Below are 16,066 nucleotides of genomic sequence, written 5' to 3' on the forward strand. Positions count from 1 at the left end.
AGATTCAGAGAATCTGGAGAAATCTCTATGCAAGAGACAAGGCTGAAAACTGACATTGGATGCCTGTGATCTTCAGGCCCTCAAGTGACACTACATTAAAAGCAGACACGTGTCTGTAGTGGAAATCCCTGCATGGGCTCAGGAACACTTTGGAAAACCATCGTCTGTGAAAACAGTTCATTACTGCATCCACAAACGCAAGTTAAAACCAGATATAAACAATCTCCAGAAATACTGCCACATCCTCTGGGCCCAAGCTCTTTTACGATGGACTGAGGCGAAGTGGAAAATTGTCCCGAGGTCTGACAAATCAAAAGTAGAAATTATTTTTAGAAATCATGGACACCACATGCTCCAGGCTAAAGAGGAGAGGAACCATCCGTCTTGTTATCGATGCACAGTTCAAAAGCCAGCATCTGTGATGGTATGAGGGGGCATTAGGGCACATGACATGGGTAGCTTGTACATCTGGGAAGGCATCATTAATGCTGAATGATATATATATACACATTTCGGAGCAATATGCTGCCATCTAGACAAAATCTTTTTCAGGGAAGGCCTTCCTTCTTTCAGCAAGACAATGCCACACCGCTTTCTGCACATATTAAAACTGAATGGCTCCAAAGTAAAAGAGTCTGGGTGCTAAACTGGCCTGCCTGCAGTCCAGACCTGTCTTCCACTGAAAATATTTGGTGCATTATGAAGCACAATATATGTCAAAGGAGACCCTGAACTGCTGTGCAACTGAAATTGTATATCAGGCAAGAATGGGACAACATTTCTCTTTCAAAACTACAGAAACTAGTCTCCTCAGTTCCCAAATGTATACAGAGTGTTGTCAAAAGTAGAGGTGATGCAACACAGTGATAAACATGCCCCTGTCCCAACTTTTTTGAAATGTATTCTTTAAGTTCGTTTCTTAAGACACGTATTTTTTAGGACGTTACCTTGTTTGTTGACAGTTTCGGCGAACACTTCCGCCTTCTTAAAGAAGGCGGAAGTGTTCGCCGAAACTGTCAACAAACAAGGTAACGTCCTGTCAACAAACAAGGTAACGTCCTAAAAAATACGTGTCTTAAGAAACAAACTTAAAGAATAGTTATAATAGTTAGACATAACGAACTTTCACTACATATTTTTTGAAATGTGTTGCTGACATCAAATTCAAAATGAACATATATTTTTCAAAAAACAATAAAATGTCTCAATTTCAACATTTGATATGTTGTCTTTGTACTATTTTCAATGAAATATAGGGTTTCCATGATTTTGCAAATCTTCACATTCTGTTTTTATTTGCAGTTTACACAGTGTCCAAACTTTTTTGGAATTGGGGTTGTAAACAATGATGTATGCTGCCGAGTCTGAACACAAATCACATTTCATATCAACCAGTACCCTAACTCAACCATTGTCAGATGCTTCCATTATTTTTAAACATCCTGATATTTCCTGAAATGGTATGCTTTTTTCTAAACCAGCAATCATGGTAAACATTTTTGAAATATACTTTAAACAACACTAACACTGATTGATGATTTAAAAAAAAGTATGCATATAAATGTTTTGAGTAAACATGTGATTATTCAAATTATGCAGGTAAATGCAGTATAATTCCAAGTCATATAAATCCAAGTCACAACTACCTGTTCACAGGGAATAAGGACAAAATAAACATGATTTTCTACAGGGGATTAACTACTAAGCATCAGTAATAACACTTCTTTTGCCTTTTTTTTTTTTTCTAGGAAGGCCTTGTACTCAGGTTCAAGTTCTAACCCCAGAAAGATCAGCACGTCTCATAAAAGAAGTCCTTGCCACAGCATGGCCTTCCAGAGACTTTTCTGTGCTGTGGTACCCTGGTGATAAAGAGAAGAAGCATCCCTTGGCATCTTGGCTGCAAATGGTTTGGAAACATCTGTATATACATTTTGATGATGACCTTAGTACTTTTGAAGACATGCCTTTGATCCCAAATGTGCCACTTGATGATAGTACAGAATCCTTGGAGCTCCTGCGTCTCAAGACTCCATCTCCTATCATTATTGTGAATGAAGATGAGCGCGCACGTTCTGAGGACCTGCTGGAAGTCATAAATAAAGTTGGAGGTGTTGTCTTACAAAATTTGGATTCTTGTTTGCAACACCCACTCCTGAAAAATTACATCCATCCATTATCTCCAAGCACTGTGCTACAACTTATGGACAGGATCTCATCCCAGAGACTGGCTAGCCAAGTCTCATCCCTCACTGTCAAACAAAAGGCTGCCCTCAGACACTTTTTGGCTGGTCTTACAGACGCCACTGAAAAGGAGAAACGTATTATTCAAGACCTTCCTATCTTTGTGAAAGTGGGGAAGTTTCCAGACAAAGGTACTCCATCCTTTACTTCCCTGAAAGGAGCTAAAGCACTGCATCATACTGCCAAGCATCCTCCAGATGTCAGATTATCCATTAATATGGTTGAGAGCAGTGATGAGGCTACAATTCGTCTCATTCGACTGTTAAATGTGGAACAAGTTAAAAGCACCGAATGCCTGAAGGTGATTCTTCAGGACATTGAGAAAGGTTTCTACACCAAAGAAGAAATGGAGAGCATCATGCCCTGGACCTTAACTCATTTGTCATTTCTCAAAAATGAAAACGAGGCAGTGATCACATGGCTTTCCTCTCTTAAGTTCATGTTTTCCTCCTCTGGAGAACCTCTTGCAGCAATGGAATTTTTTGATCCTGAAATGGAGCTACTACAGGACCTGTTCTATATGGAGGAAAAGACAAGATTTCCACCAAACACATACACATCATCTCCTGATATTCTTCATTCTCTAAGACAGATAGGGCTCAAGAATGAGATGCAGCTCACTGAAAAAGATGTACTTCATGTTGCCCGGAAAATTGAAGAGTTACAGGGAAGCACTAATCCAGAATGGGAGTCTCTTCTGAAGAAGGCAAAAACACTACTTACTATCCTGAACAAACAACCAAAGTTGGTGAAGTCTTCAGAAACTCAGGCATCCCTCCAAAAATTGAAATGGGTACCAGTGTGCAAGGACAGGCCTTTAAATTATCCCAAGTCTCTTGTCTGGAAGGGAGACTATTGTAATATTTCCTCTCTTTGTGACATGTGCAATATATCTCATGCAGTGCTTGTTGGTTCTTCTGTAACACTGGTGGAGCGAACATCTGCTGGCATGAAAAAAGCCCTGAAGTTATCCATGGAGCCCCAAGTTGACCAAGTGCTCCAACATTTAAAAGCAGTAAATGACTGGCACAAATCCCAAGTATTTACCACAGAGGACTGGTATCAGTTCCAGCAGATCCTTTTTGAAATTTATGGATTCATGCAAGCTCACCTAGAGGATGCAAGAGAAGCAGTGAAGTCTCTGTCTTTTGATTGGGTTTGGACTGGCAAAACATTTGCCTCCCCTGGCATCACAGTCCTAAAGCCTGTTCCAGATTTGGATCTACAACCATACTTGTACTCTCTACCAAAAACCATTGCAAAGTTCCACAAACTTTTCAAATTCTGTGGTTCTGTTGATGAAATTGACCCCATACATGTACTCGAAGTGGTTAAAACAATCAAGAACAGAAGTGAACAAGAAATGACAAAAGAAGAAAGCAAACATAATATCCTACTCTTGATAAACATCTTACGATGGTTGTACAACAATCAAATATCAGTAGATTTTGACATGCAGGTGCCAATTCTTTGCTACAAAGATCCAAGCAAATTGGTCATGAAACCAATTCATGAGTGTGCATACTGTGATATCAAAGTTGATGATTTGAACGACTTACTTGAGGATACCTCGGAGCCAATCATCCTTGTACATGATGATATTCCCATGAAAACTGCAGAGTGGTTAAGAGTTCCATGTTTGAGCACAAGACTGATAAACCCAGAGAACCTTGGCTTTGAACAATCAGGTCAGAGGGAGCCTCTAACAGTGAGAATAAAAAACATTCTTGAGGAATATCCATCTGTTGCAGATATATTTAAAGAGCTCCTACAAAATGCTGATGATGCAAATGCTACTGAGTGCAGTTTTCTGATTGACATGAGAAAAAATCTCGATATACGAGAAAACCTCCTGGACCCTGGAATGATTGTCTGTCATGGCCCTTCTTTGTGGTCATTTAACAATGCAGTTTTCTCTGACACGGACTTCCTCAATATAACAAGACTGGGTGGATCCATGAAAAGATGTGAAGCAGACAAAGTAGGTAAATTTGGATTAGGGTTCAACTCTGTTTATCATGTGACGGACATACCTATTATCATGAGCAGAGAATTTATGATTATGTTTGACCCAAACATCAATCACATTAGCAAACACATCAGGGACAAATCAAATCCAGGCATCAGAATCAACTGGAGTAAACAGCAAAAAAGACTGAGGAAGTTTCCTAACCAGTTCAAGCCTTTTCTTAATGTCTTCAACTGCCAGCTTCCTCTGTCACAAGAGTCTCCCTACAAGTATGATGGAACTCTCTTCAGACTTCCATTCAGAACAGAACATGAAGCAGCAGTAAGTGAAATTAGCAGTATATACTACAACACCACTGATATATATTCACTTGTTGATGAGTTCAGCATCTGTGGACATCGGCTGATTCTTTTCACTCAGCATGTTGGGACAATGGTCCTGAAGTATTTGAAATCTGAGGAGTCAAATCCTGCTGCTGCACAGGATGTAGTCACAATAAACAAAAGTGTGTGGTCTTCCAAAGCAACATATGGCCCTCTTAGTATTCTGAAATCTGCAGCCAAAGTGATGAAAAAAGTGTCAACCACCAACAAAGTACCTGCTGACATTCCTAAATCTGGCTGCATCATCAGAATTGTGGTAGAGGAGTACCACAATGTGTTCAGACGTATTCTTGATTTACAGTCTCCACTTTTCAGAGGTTCAGAAGAGGATCCATCTGCATACTTCGAGATGGCCGCTAAAGGCTCTCAAACCAAGAGACTTACTGACGAAATTCCTCAGAAGGGCATTGAAACCACAACCTGGCTCATCTCTTCATGCATGGATGTGAGCGAAGCACTGAAGTTTTCTCTGAGTGAAAGTGGAAAACGACTAGGATTGGTGCCATGTGGGGGTATAGCAGTTCTGCTCTCTGAAGAAGAAAATCGAAAATGGACATTGCGGACAAGTGCAAGCCCAATCGGAGAGGTGTTCTGTTATTTACCTCTCAGAATAAAAACTGGACTACCAGTACACATAAATGGATGTTTTGCAGTTACGTCAAATCGGAAGGAAATATGGAAGACAGACACAAAAGGACAATGGAACTCCATTTTCATGAGACATGTGATTGTGCAGGCGTACATGGCTGCGCTTAATATGCTGCGTACTATGTCAGAAAATGGGGAACTCCTTGAATATCACTATTACGCAGCTTGGCCTGATCCGGGAGTTGTGCATGATGATTTTAACTTGATTTGCCAAGGAGTATATCAAGAAATTGCCAAAGGTCAAGATGAAGAGAACGCAAAAGTCTTCTCAGATGGCAAAACCTGGGTGTCAATTAAGTACATTAGGTTCTTGGATGACGCATTGCTCTGCAAACCTGATGTTGGACCAGCTGCCTTTAAAATATTCATGAAATATTTGAAAAAGTGTGGCTCCCAAAATCTCTGTGCTGTTGAGTTACCAGACTGGGTCAAAGAAGGCTTTGATGATGCTGGCTGTAAAGGGAAACTGATGGAGAACACTTTCACAGAGAAACAGTTCTTCACAGATGTATTTTTCCCCCATGTACAAGATATAGACAAAGACCTTCGTGACCCCCTGATGCATTATGTCCTCAATGAAAAGTTGGAGGATTTTGCAACTATCCTAAGAGAAACCCCATGCATTCCTTGCTCAGGATCATCACACAGTCTTGTTCTGCCATCTCGACTGATACATCCAGAAGGAAGAGTTGCTAAACTTTACAACAGTGAAGATGGGCGATTTCCTGAAGGAAGTGTGAAAGACTATTTGAATCCTGTATGCTTGGTGAAGTTAGTACAGTTGGGTATGGTAAAAGATGACCTTTCCTGGGAAGACCTGACAGAACGTGCTGAATCTGTTATAGCTCTTAATGAAGTTGATCATACTGCTGCATGCCAAAGGAGCAGTATACTGCTTAGTCTGATTGACGAAAAACTAAAAATGAGAGACCCATGTGCAAATGAATATGTTACAAAATTACAAGACATCAGTTTCCTTCCATTCTTGACAAAACCTGCTGGCTTTTCACTCCCCTGGTATGGAAATAATTTCCCCCAGTCAGCAATGTTTTCTGCAAGAGAACTTTTCATAACAGACCATCAAGACACTGTGTGTTTGATGAAGCCAATCCTGAATGAAAACTCGCCATCGTTTAAAGGCTGTGGCCCCATGTCTCTGGCTGTGAAAGACTATCTTGGACTGATAAAAAAGCCATCTGTTGGGTTAGTCATCTGTCAACTCAAAGAACTCTCAAAGTCATTTGATGGTGTCACGCTGTATCAAGAAAACATAACGAATGCTTGCTACAGATACCTATATGAAGAGATGATGCAGTCCAAAGATGCTAAGGAAGAAATTATGGAGGAGCTGAAAACATTTTGCTCAATTCTCGTAGAGAACACATATGTAAATCCATCAAAAGTGGCATTTCATTTGAATTTTGATGCAGCTCCATATCTATACCAACTTCCTAACAAATATAGAAACAGTTGCCGTGAGCTTTTTGAAACTCTGGGGGTTCTTTCACACTTCACTGTTGAAAACTTCTCAGCTGTTCTCGAACTTATCAGAAATGAATGTGGGAGAAGATGTCTCTCAGAGGATAACTTTCAGCTGTGTCGTAGAATCATCAGTGAAGGAATATGGAGTTTAATAAGAGACAAAAATCAGGAGTTCTGCCAAAGCAACTATGGGCAGATACTTTTACCTGATAGCAAGCTCACTTTGCAACAGTCTAGGTCTTTGTGCTACAATGACTGCCCTTGGATAAAGGTCAGAGATACAACTGTGAAGTATTGTCATGGAGATATCCCAAGAGAGGTAGCAGTAAAATTAGGTGCCATTCCAAAACGTCACAAAGCTTTGGAAAGGTATGCATCCAATGTCTGCTTTACCACCCTTGGAAGTGAGTTTGGGCAAAAGGAGAAACTCACCAGCCGAATCAAGAGCATCCTCAATGCATACCCATCAGAGAAGGAGATGCTGAAAGAGCTTCTTCAGAATGCAGATGATGCCAAAGCAACAGAGATATACTTTGTATTCGATCCCAGAACCCATCCGACTGACAGAATATTTGATGATAAATGGGTGCCTATGCAAGGTCCATCCCTCTGTGTGTACAACAATCAACCATTCACAGAGGATGATATCAGAGGAATCCAGAATCTTGGTCGAGGCACAAAAGAGGCAAACCCGGGCAAAACTGGACAGTATGGTATTGGATTCAATTCAGTATATCACATCACTGACTGTCCTTCTTTCATTTCAAATAATGACATCTTTTGTATCTTTGACCCACATGCATGTTATGCACCTGGAGCAACAACTGTTAGCCCAGGAAGAATGTTCAGAGATCTGGATGCTGATTTTAGGTCCCAATTTTCTGATGTCCTGAACTTGTATTTGGGGAATCATTTCAAGCTGGAACGCAGCACAATGTTTCGGTTCCCTATCCGCACTGTAGAAATGGCAAAAATTTCTGAGATTAGCTCAGTACCTGCTTCAGACAGAATGGTACAAAATCTGTTGGACAAATTACGAACAGATGGTGCAGAACTGCTTATGTTTTTGAACCACATGGAAAACATTTCAATTTGTGAAATAGAATATCGGACAGGAGAATTGAAAACGCTGTATTCCGTCACTGCAAAAATCACAGATGGTGATCGTTTGAAGCGCAAACAGTTTCATGCTAGTGTAGTGGACAGTGTAACAAAGAAAAAGCAGCTCAACCAAATCCCAGTACAACAAGTAACATACACAATGGTTATCGAAGACTCGGATGGGAACTCAACAACCTGGCTGGTATGCAACAGAACAGGATTTTCTGATATGGAAAAAGTTTCAAAAAGTGTAGTGTCTGCCCACAAAAATGAGGACATAACACTCTTTCCACGGGGTGGAGTGGCAGCTTGTACTAGTCACAATTATAAAAAGGCTCATAGAGCCTTCTGTTTTCTTCCTCTTTCACTGGAGACAGGCTTGCCTTTTCATGTTAATGGGCATTTTGCCTTGGATTCTGCCAGGAGAAACTTGTGGAGAGATGACAATGGAGTTGGTGTAAGGAGTGACTGGAACAATAATCTAATGACGGCATTAATAGCCCCTGCTTATGTTGAGCTGTTAATTCAACTGAAACGTCGGCTGTTCCCTGGGCATGATCCCACAGTGACAGTCCTACAGGGTACACCAATTCACCAAGTCAAAGATATGTTGCGGAAGTTCTTGTTTTTCTTTCCTGTGAACAGACTGGACATTCAACCAGACTGGTACTGTTTGGTAAAGGCAATCTATCAATGTATTCATACAGACCTGAAAAGACTCCTGCCTGTTGTTAGGGCACCACATTTGGATAACACTGATATTCTGCACTCAGCAATATACATTGCCTGGGTGAACACCTCCATTTCAACTAAAGGCAGAGCATTCTTTGACAACTTGCTCCAAGATGAGTTGCAGCACCTGAAAAACACAGAGTACAATATTACCACACGTAAATCAGTGGCAGAAAATGTCTACAGGCTAAAGGCCATGCTTCTGGATGTAGGCTTCAACTTAGTCCACAGTTGTGATGAGACAGCCAGCCTCTACTTCTGCTTGGAAGATGCAGGTATTCCAGTCAGCTACGTGACACCGGAGGATGTCCGATGCTTCCTGTTGACCTTTTCATCCCCAGACACATCTTGTCAAGTGGGAAAACTGCCATGTCGACTGCAACAGTCTAATTATAAGCTTTTCCACAGTCTGAAGCTGCTGGTGGACTATTGTTTCAAAGACATAGAGGAGGATGACATCAGAATAGAGGGGCTACCACTGCTTTTGACAATGGACAACATCTTGCAAGTGTTTGACTCAAAACGGCCCAAATTCCTAACAAGCCATCATGAACTTGTCTCATCCAGGACAGAACTGTTCATGCACACACTGTACATGAGATACAGCAACATTCTCTTCAAAGTAGGAGTGGCAAAGGTTTTTGACATAAGCAGCTTTGGAGATTTACTGGGATCTGTCCTACCTCGAGAGTACAGAACCAGGACCCCTGTGAAGTGGAGGGAAAACTACACAAGTGAATCTTGGCTGAAAAGTGCATGGCATTTCATCATTGAAAATATTGGCATCAAAGATGAGCCAACAGAGGTTAAGCCAAAATTTGAGACAGCTATGGAGACCCTTAAAGATTGGGCTCTTCTACCAGCAATCAAGTTTATGGTATCAAGCAACAAGTTAACTGTGCCAGATCATGATGCTTTATTACCCTTCAGCTTAATGTATGCTGCCATTTTCCCCAATGGACAAAATGAAAAGGTTTTCCACACCCTCATGAAAGCAGGTTGCTTACAAGTAGCAGTAAACAAAATATGTGCAAAAGAAAGCCCAATCTTGCCTTTACTGGCACAGTACACAGCAAATATAGACAATCCTTCAAGCATTCTGAGATCCCTTGAGTACATGATTCAGACATCAGCTTTCAAAGCAGGGAGCTTGACTGACAAAGACTGCGAAGCACTCTTGTTGTACTTTAACTGTAATTTGACGAATTTGTGTCAAGATGATGTGCAAAGTCTGAAATTGCTTCCATGTTACAGAGCTGTCAGTGGACAGCATATTAGCACTGCAAACTTTGGAGCTTGTTATGTTCTGACCAAAAGCATTCCATCAGTTGACATGGAAAAATGGGCACACACTACATCCTCAGCCTTTCTAGTTGATAATCCACAGCTGAAAGAACTCTACACCTTTCTTGGGTGCAGTCCAATTGATGACTTGGAAGTTTACCTGAAGCACCTCCTTCCAAAGTTTGACATTCTGTCACATGATGCCAAAATCCAACACCTCATTTATCTGAAGGAGAGGCTGTTGACAATGGAGGAGTCATGTAGCATAAAGGATCAACTCTATGAAAAACTGGAAAATCTGTCATTTATTTTTGACTCAACATGTAGACTAAAACCTGCCAAGGCCTTCTATGACCAAACAGTGAAAGTGTTTGAAGTGATGCTTCCACCAAAATCTTTCATCCCTTTGGACTTCTTCAAGAAAATTGAGCAAGTATTGAAACCAAAAAATGGAACCTCACTCCTGCCTTCATGGATTACATTCCTACGCAAGATAGGCTTAAAATATATTGTGTCTCAACAACAAGTTCTCCAGTTTGCAAAAGAGATCAGCATCAAGGCACAGACGGAGAACTGGTCGAAGGAAAATGTTCAGACTATAGTTGATGTTCTCTTGAATCATATTTTCAATGACAGGGCAGATCTCTTCGAGGGAGTATTTCTCAAAGAACTCTCAATGATTTCATTTTTGTGTCCAGAACGTGCACCAGCTGAACTCGTCAGACTGCATCCTCAACACCAGGAAATCAATGGCACTCTTCCTCTAATTCGTTTCAATGGGTCTCAAGTTAATCCGAAATTTAAACAAACTGATGTCATGCAGTTACTCTGGACATCTTGTCCTATTTTACCAGAAAAAGCTACTCCAGCAAGCATAAAAGACCAAGAGGGAAGCACTCTTTCAGGCCAAGAGCAGCTTGAACAAATTTTGACTATGTTAAATGTAAATTCAGATCCGCCATTGGAAAAGGTCATTAGCAACTGCAAAAACATATGCAGTATCACAAATGTGGATGATGACACGGTCAAAACAAGAAATAAAGTCTTGAGAAGAACCTATGAATTCCTTAATGCAGATAAACGGGAATTCCGTTATCAGTTGCGAGGGGTAGCATTTGTTATGGTAGAAGAGGGCTGGAAACTTCTAAAACCGGAGGAGGTTGTGATAAATTTGGACAATCAGTCAGACTTCAAGCCATATTTATACAAGCTTCCACTTGAACTTGGCACCTTTCACCAGTTATTCAAATTATTGGGCACTGAGGACATTGTATCAACAAAACAATATGTTGAAGTTCTGTGTCGCATATACAGAAGTTCAGAAGGGAAGCAGCTTGACCCAAATGAAATGAGAACAGTAAAAAGAGTCGTTTCTGGACTGTTCAAAAGTCTCCAGAATGACCCGGTACAGATTCGCAAAGATCTAGAGACACTCAGAGATGTTATATTTTATCTACCAAGTCATGATGGTCGGCTTGCCAAGTCAAACAGTTTAGTCTTTGATGATGCACCACATTATAAGAGCAGAATACAGGGTAATGTTGGAGTGCAAATGCTTGTTGACATGAGCCAGTGCTACCTAGGCAAAGACTATGCTTTCCACACGAAGCTTATTATGTTACTTCCACAGAAATTGAGGCCAAGACTTTTGAGTAGCATATTAGAGGAACAACTTGATGAAGCATCTCAGAAAATGTGCCAGTTTGGAGCCCTTTGCTCACTTCAGGGCCGGCTTCAGCTGCTTCTTTCCTCTGAGCAGTTCATCACAGGTCTAATAAGAATAATGAAGCATGAGAATGACAATGCATACGTGGTAAATGAGGAAAAAGCCATACGGCTCTGCAAAGCACTTTGCGAGGGCTTGAAGGTATCTTGTTTTGAGAAGCTACAGACAACATTGCGAGTTAAAGGCTGTAGTCCTATTCCACACAGCCGCAGTGAAACTCTGGCCTTTTTGAAGCGATATGGTACATCAGTTATCCACCTTTACATTCAACATTCAGATAGCAAAGATATCAATTTTCTTCTTGCTCTTGCAATGACCCTCAAGTCTGCTACGGACAATCTGATTTCTGACACTTCCTATCTTATCGCAATGCTCGGCTGCAATGACATATACAGAATCACAGAAAAGTTGGACAATCTTGGTGTAAAGTATGACTCAACTGAGCCCTCAAAGCTTGAGCTTCCCCTTCCTGGGACACCAATACCTGCAGAGATACATCATTTACTGCTAATGGACCCAATGAATGTTTTCTATCCTGGAGAGTATGTGGGCTACCTAGTTGACTCTGAAGGAGGAGATATTTTAGGGTCCTATCAGCCAACCTACACATATGCCATTATTGTTCAAGAAGTAGAAAGAGAAGAGGATGACAACCCAGGTTTTCTTGGTAAATGCTTTCAAATTGACATTGGATATAGTGAATACAAAATTGTAAGCTCCCTTGATCTATACAAATTCTCCCGGCAAGATGAAAGCACCAATATTCGAGATGGTGCTCCAGCAACACCAACAAGCCCATCAGAGAGTTCCTCCACAAGCTCCAGAATGACACCACCAATTTTTCCTGGCAAGGAAAATCACATACCTCCACCAAAAAAGATGTCTCCCAAAAAGATTAAAATTAATGCGCTACCTGAAATTCTGAGAGAGGTTACTTCTGTTGTAGAACAGGCTTGGAAACTTCCTGAAACCGAAAGAAAGAAGATTATCAGAAGGTTGTATCTTAAGTGGCATCCGGACAAAAATGCAGAAAACCTTGATATTGCCACAGAGGTCTTCAAGCACTTACAAAACGAGATAAGCAGGATGGAGAGGCAAGCACATGCAGAGCAGGCCGCGGACAGAACATCAAGGAGAACTTTCTCTGCATCGTCCACTCGTTTCCAGTCAGAGAAATTCTCTTTTCAAAGATTTTACACATCATGGAACCAAGAAGCAACAAGCCATAAATTTGAAAGGCACCAATTTAGAGATCAGTTTGCGAGTTATTCAAGAGCATCACATTCTAGCCGTTTCTTTGTGCCACCATCATTTAAGTCAGTTGGAAACCCTGTGGAGGCAAGAAGATGGCTAAGGCAAGCAAGAGCAAACTTTTCAGCTGCAAGAAACGACCTTCATAAAAATGCAAATGAGTGGGTGTGTTTCAAGTGCTATCTGGCCACCAAACTAGCATTAATTGCTGCAGACTATGCAGTCAGAGGAAAATCGGACAAAGATGTTAAACCCACAGCATTGGCACAGAAAGTGGAAGAGTACAATACTCAGCTAAATGGACTGGTTAAGGATGTTAACATCTTGGAAGGTTATGGTGTTGACAGCCTCAGAACCCGCTATCCTGACCTCTTGCCCTTTCCTCAGATTCCTAATGATAGGTACACTTCAGAAGTTGCAATGAGAGTGATGGAATGTACAGCTCGAATAATTGTCAAATTAGAAGCCTTTGTGCAGCAAAAAATATGACCCATCTGAAAAATTCCCAATCGAGAAAAACAAAACAAATGGTAGCATTGTGCAATAAGAATTAATGGTTTTGCTTATTCAAGCAAAAGTGTCTATCCATCTGAGAGTTATGCACAGTACCATTAATGGTGCTAAATCCCCATGCTTTATTGCATATATTTGCTTGGATGTGTCCAGACAGATGCCTGAGCCTGAAAATATTTCTGTTTCTTTGACTTATGTTTTAGTGTGAAAGTTTTTGACATGCAAGTGTACATAACACTAAAAGGCATAGCAATATTTTTCTTTTTACTATAAAATTTGTGTTTATCTTATGTACAGAATTGAACATGACTATGCTGCTTTTTTTTAAACTTCGTTTTATATAAAAGTATTTTTCTTGGCACAGTCATCCAGTTGACTGTCGCGTCCTGTAATTTGCATGTATTTGCACTGCACTTTTGAGTAAGGAGCGCTTGAGTGAGTGCTGAAATTTCGTTGAGTGGAGACTTTTCCACATGGAGTGTTGTGAATTGTACAACAATGGTACATTAAAAATGCAAAAACTGGCCTACTTGTTCTGTGAACTCTGGGAGATATATATATATATATATATATATATATATATATATATATATATATATAAAATACACACACTGTGTGTATATATATATATATATATATATATATATATATATATACATACACACACACACACACACAGTGTATATATATATATATATATATATATATATATGTATGTGTGTATATATGTGTGTGTGTGTGTGTATATATATATATATATATATATATATATATATATATATATATATATATATATATATATAAAATCTTGTAGTGTTGTCAGTTTTTGAATGCAATATTGAAATCACCATATTGTGCATAGAAATGTACATAAGAATTTCTTAACAGACAGATAGTCTGCTCCAATAAATTGCACCATTTTCTTTTTAACCAGACTAACACAACCTATTCTGTTCATCTTAAATTACTGCAAGACCCTTCTTATAGGGCCATGGTTTAAAAAAGAAAAAAAAAGTTAAAAAAAAAACCATTTGTCTTGTCCCTCTGGTGTTTTTTGTTTGTTTGTTTGTTTGTTTGTTTGTATCATAGTATTCACAAAAGATTCCTGCATTCCAATACTTTTTCACTATGTCTTTGTTGACCTCCATCAGTAATCTGATTGATTTTTTTGTTTTGTTTGATTTTTTTTAACAGTGAAAAATTATTTGGCCAAAGCAGTTAATAAGTATGCAAAGGAGAAAAAAATGCTTTATTTACTTTCGTACAATCATACAAATGTAGGCAACTACTCCAGCTGTACATGACTGTTACTTTGCCATCTTGTAAATAGTAAGAGTATTTGACTGCATGGTGTAAATAAAATAGCTTCGACTACATTGTATTTGCTACCAAGGGCAAGTGTGTTCTGATTGAAAGGTCCGCTTCCCATTATACATCCCTGTGCTTGTTACAAGTGGCAGCTTGTATGCTGTTCACGATAAGCACTTTAAAATCATGAATGGATGTTGGTAAGGGATTGGGGAATTATAGTTTATTCACTTTCTTTGCAATACACTGTTGTCTAGATGCTTAGGTGTTCGTTCACTCATTGGTTCACAATCTTTTAACTACGTTTTAAGCTGTATTTTTGTCCTGTGTGTTTCATGAAAGACCATGGCAACGAAAACAGCATTGGATACAGTATTCACTTTCATTTTGTTGATGTTCTGTCTTGTCTTCTTATTTTCATATGCATTTCATGACTTACTGTAGCTTTGTATGTTTGAAATCAATCACAAAGACTACTGATTTTAACTCTCTCAATGTATATTTTGACATACACTGTATCTCTTGTCAACAGTGCCACAGAGCTAATAAAAAGCACTCCATGTATGTCTACTGTCATGCAGGAGGCCTGGCAATTTTTTTTTTATTTTTATTTTTTTAATAGCTCACAAACGGGGCATTTGACTTAAGTATATTAGGCTTAAAGTTTCTAAACTATATAAACTAAATAATCCTCCCAGTAACATGTGCTTGTATCACAGATTAAGCCATGTAACATGAAACTGTGAATGGTTCATTAAATTAGTGATGATAATTCTTTTGATTGCTCCACAATTTATATGGATAAGTGTAGTAATTCCAGAGCGAATACATGCATACAACTGTAGAACTTTCAAACAAAGCATGCACTGATCTGAACCAGAATAGTTTGGTGGTTTTAAAAAAGGGAAAGCTGCAATGCCCTCTGGAGATTACTGCCAGTATTGAATAAAATGTTAGATAACATCTTACATTTGTCGTCATGTGTGAATCATTGTCCAAAAAGGTAATGAAAATCCAACCCTGACCAGAGAATCCTGTACAGCACTTTGGTAGACATGACGTTACCTGATTTATGAAGGTCAAAAATAATGTGTGACTTGTGACTTTCCCCAGAGTTATACATAAGTCAAAAAGTTTAGCTTGTAGATGTGCGATTTATACCTCTATGAACGTGTAATGGTGTAATGATTTTATTTTGTTCATAAAAGTTGAACTTCAGAACTCTTAAGGGTTCTTCAGTTCGAACCAAAGATATTTCATGATTTGTTTGGTCAACTTCATTTCCTTTGTTAATATACAAACCCCTTTTCCAGAATAGTTGGGATATTTTCCAAAATGCAATAAAAACAAAAATGTGTCATTTGTTAATTCGTGTGAACCTTTTATTTAACTGACAAAAGTACAAAGGAAAGATTTTCAGTACTTTTA

At 39.4% G+C, this 16,066-nt stretch overlaps 1 protein-coding gene across 1 annotated transcript in view; it reads left to right on the forward strand.

Annotated features, from left to right (window-relative positions):
- sacs (sacsin molecular chaperone) overlaps positions 1-13,874 on the forward strand; it is a 45,851-nt gene extending 31,977 nt beyond the window's left edge. Inside the window, exon 9 of the mRNA XM_060944191.1 lies at positions 1,749-13,874. Coding sequence (XP_060800174.1) covers positions 1,749-13,306 — 11,558 coding nt within the window. The 3' untranslated portion in view covers positions 13,307-13,874. The remainder of the gene's footprint in view (positions 1-1,748) is intronic.
- Positions 13,875-16,066: the final 2,192 nt, after the last annotated feature.

Source organism: Neoarius graeffei, chromosome 17, assembly GCF_027579695.1.
Source record: "Neoarius graeffei isolate fNeoGra1 chromosome 17, fNeoGra1.pri, whole genome shotgun sequence".
NCBI classification, from domain to species: domain Eukaryota; kingdom Metazoa; phylum Chordata; class Actinopteri; order Siluriformes; family Ariidae; genus Neoarius; species Neoarius graeffei.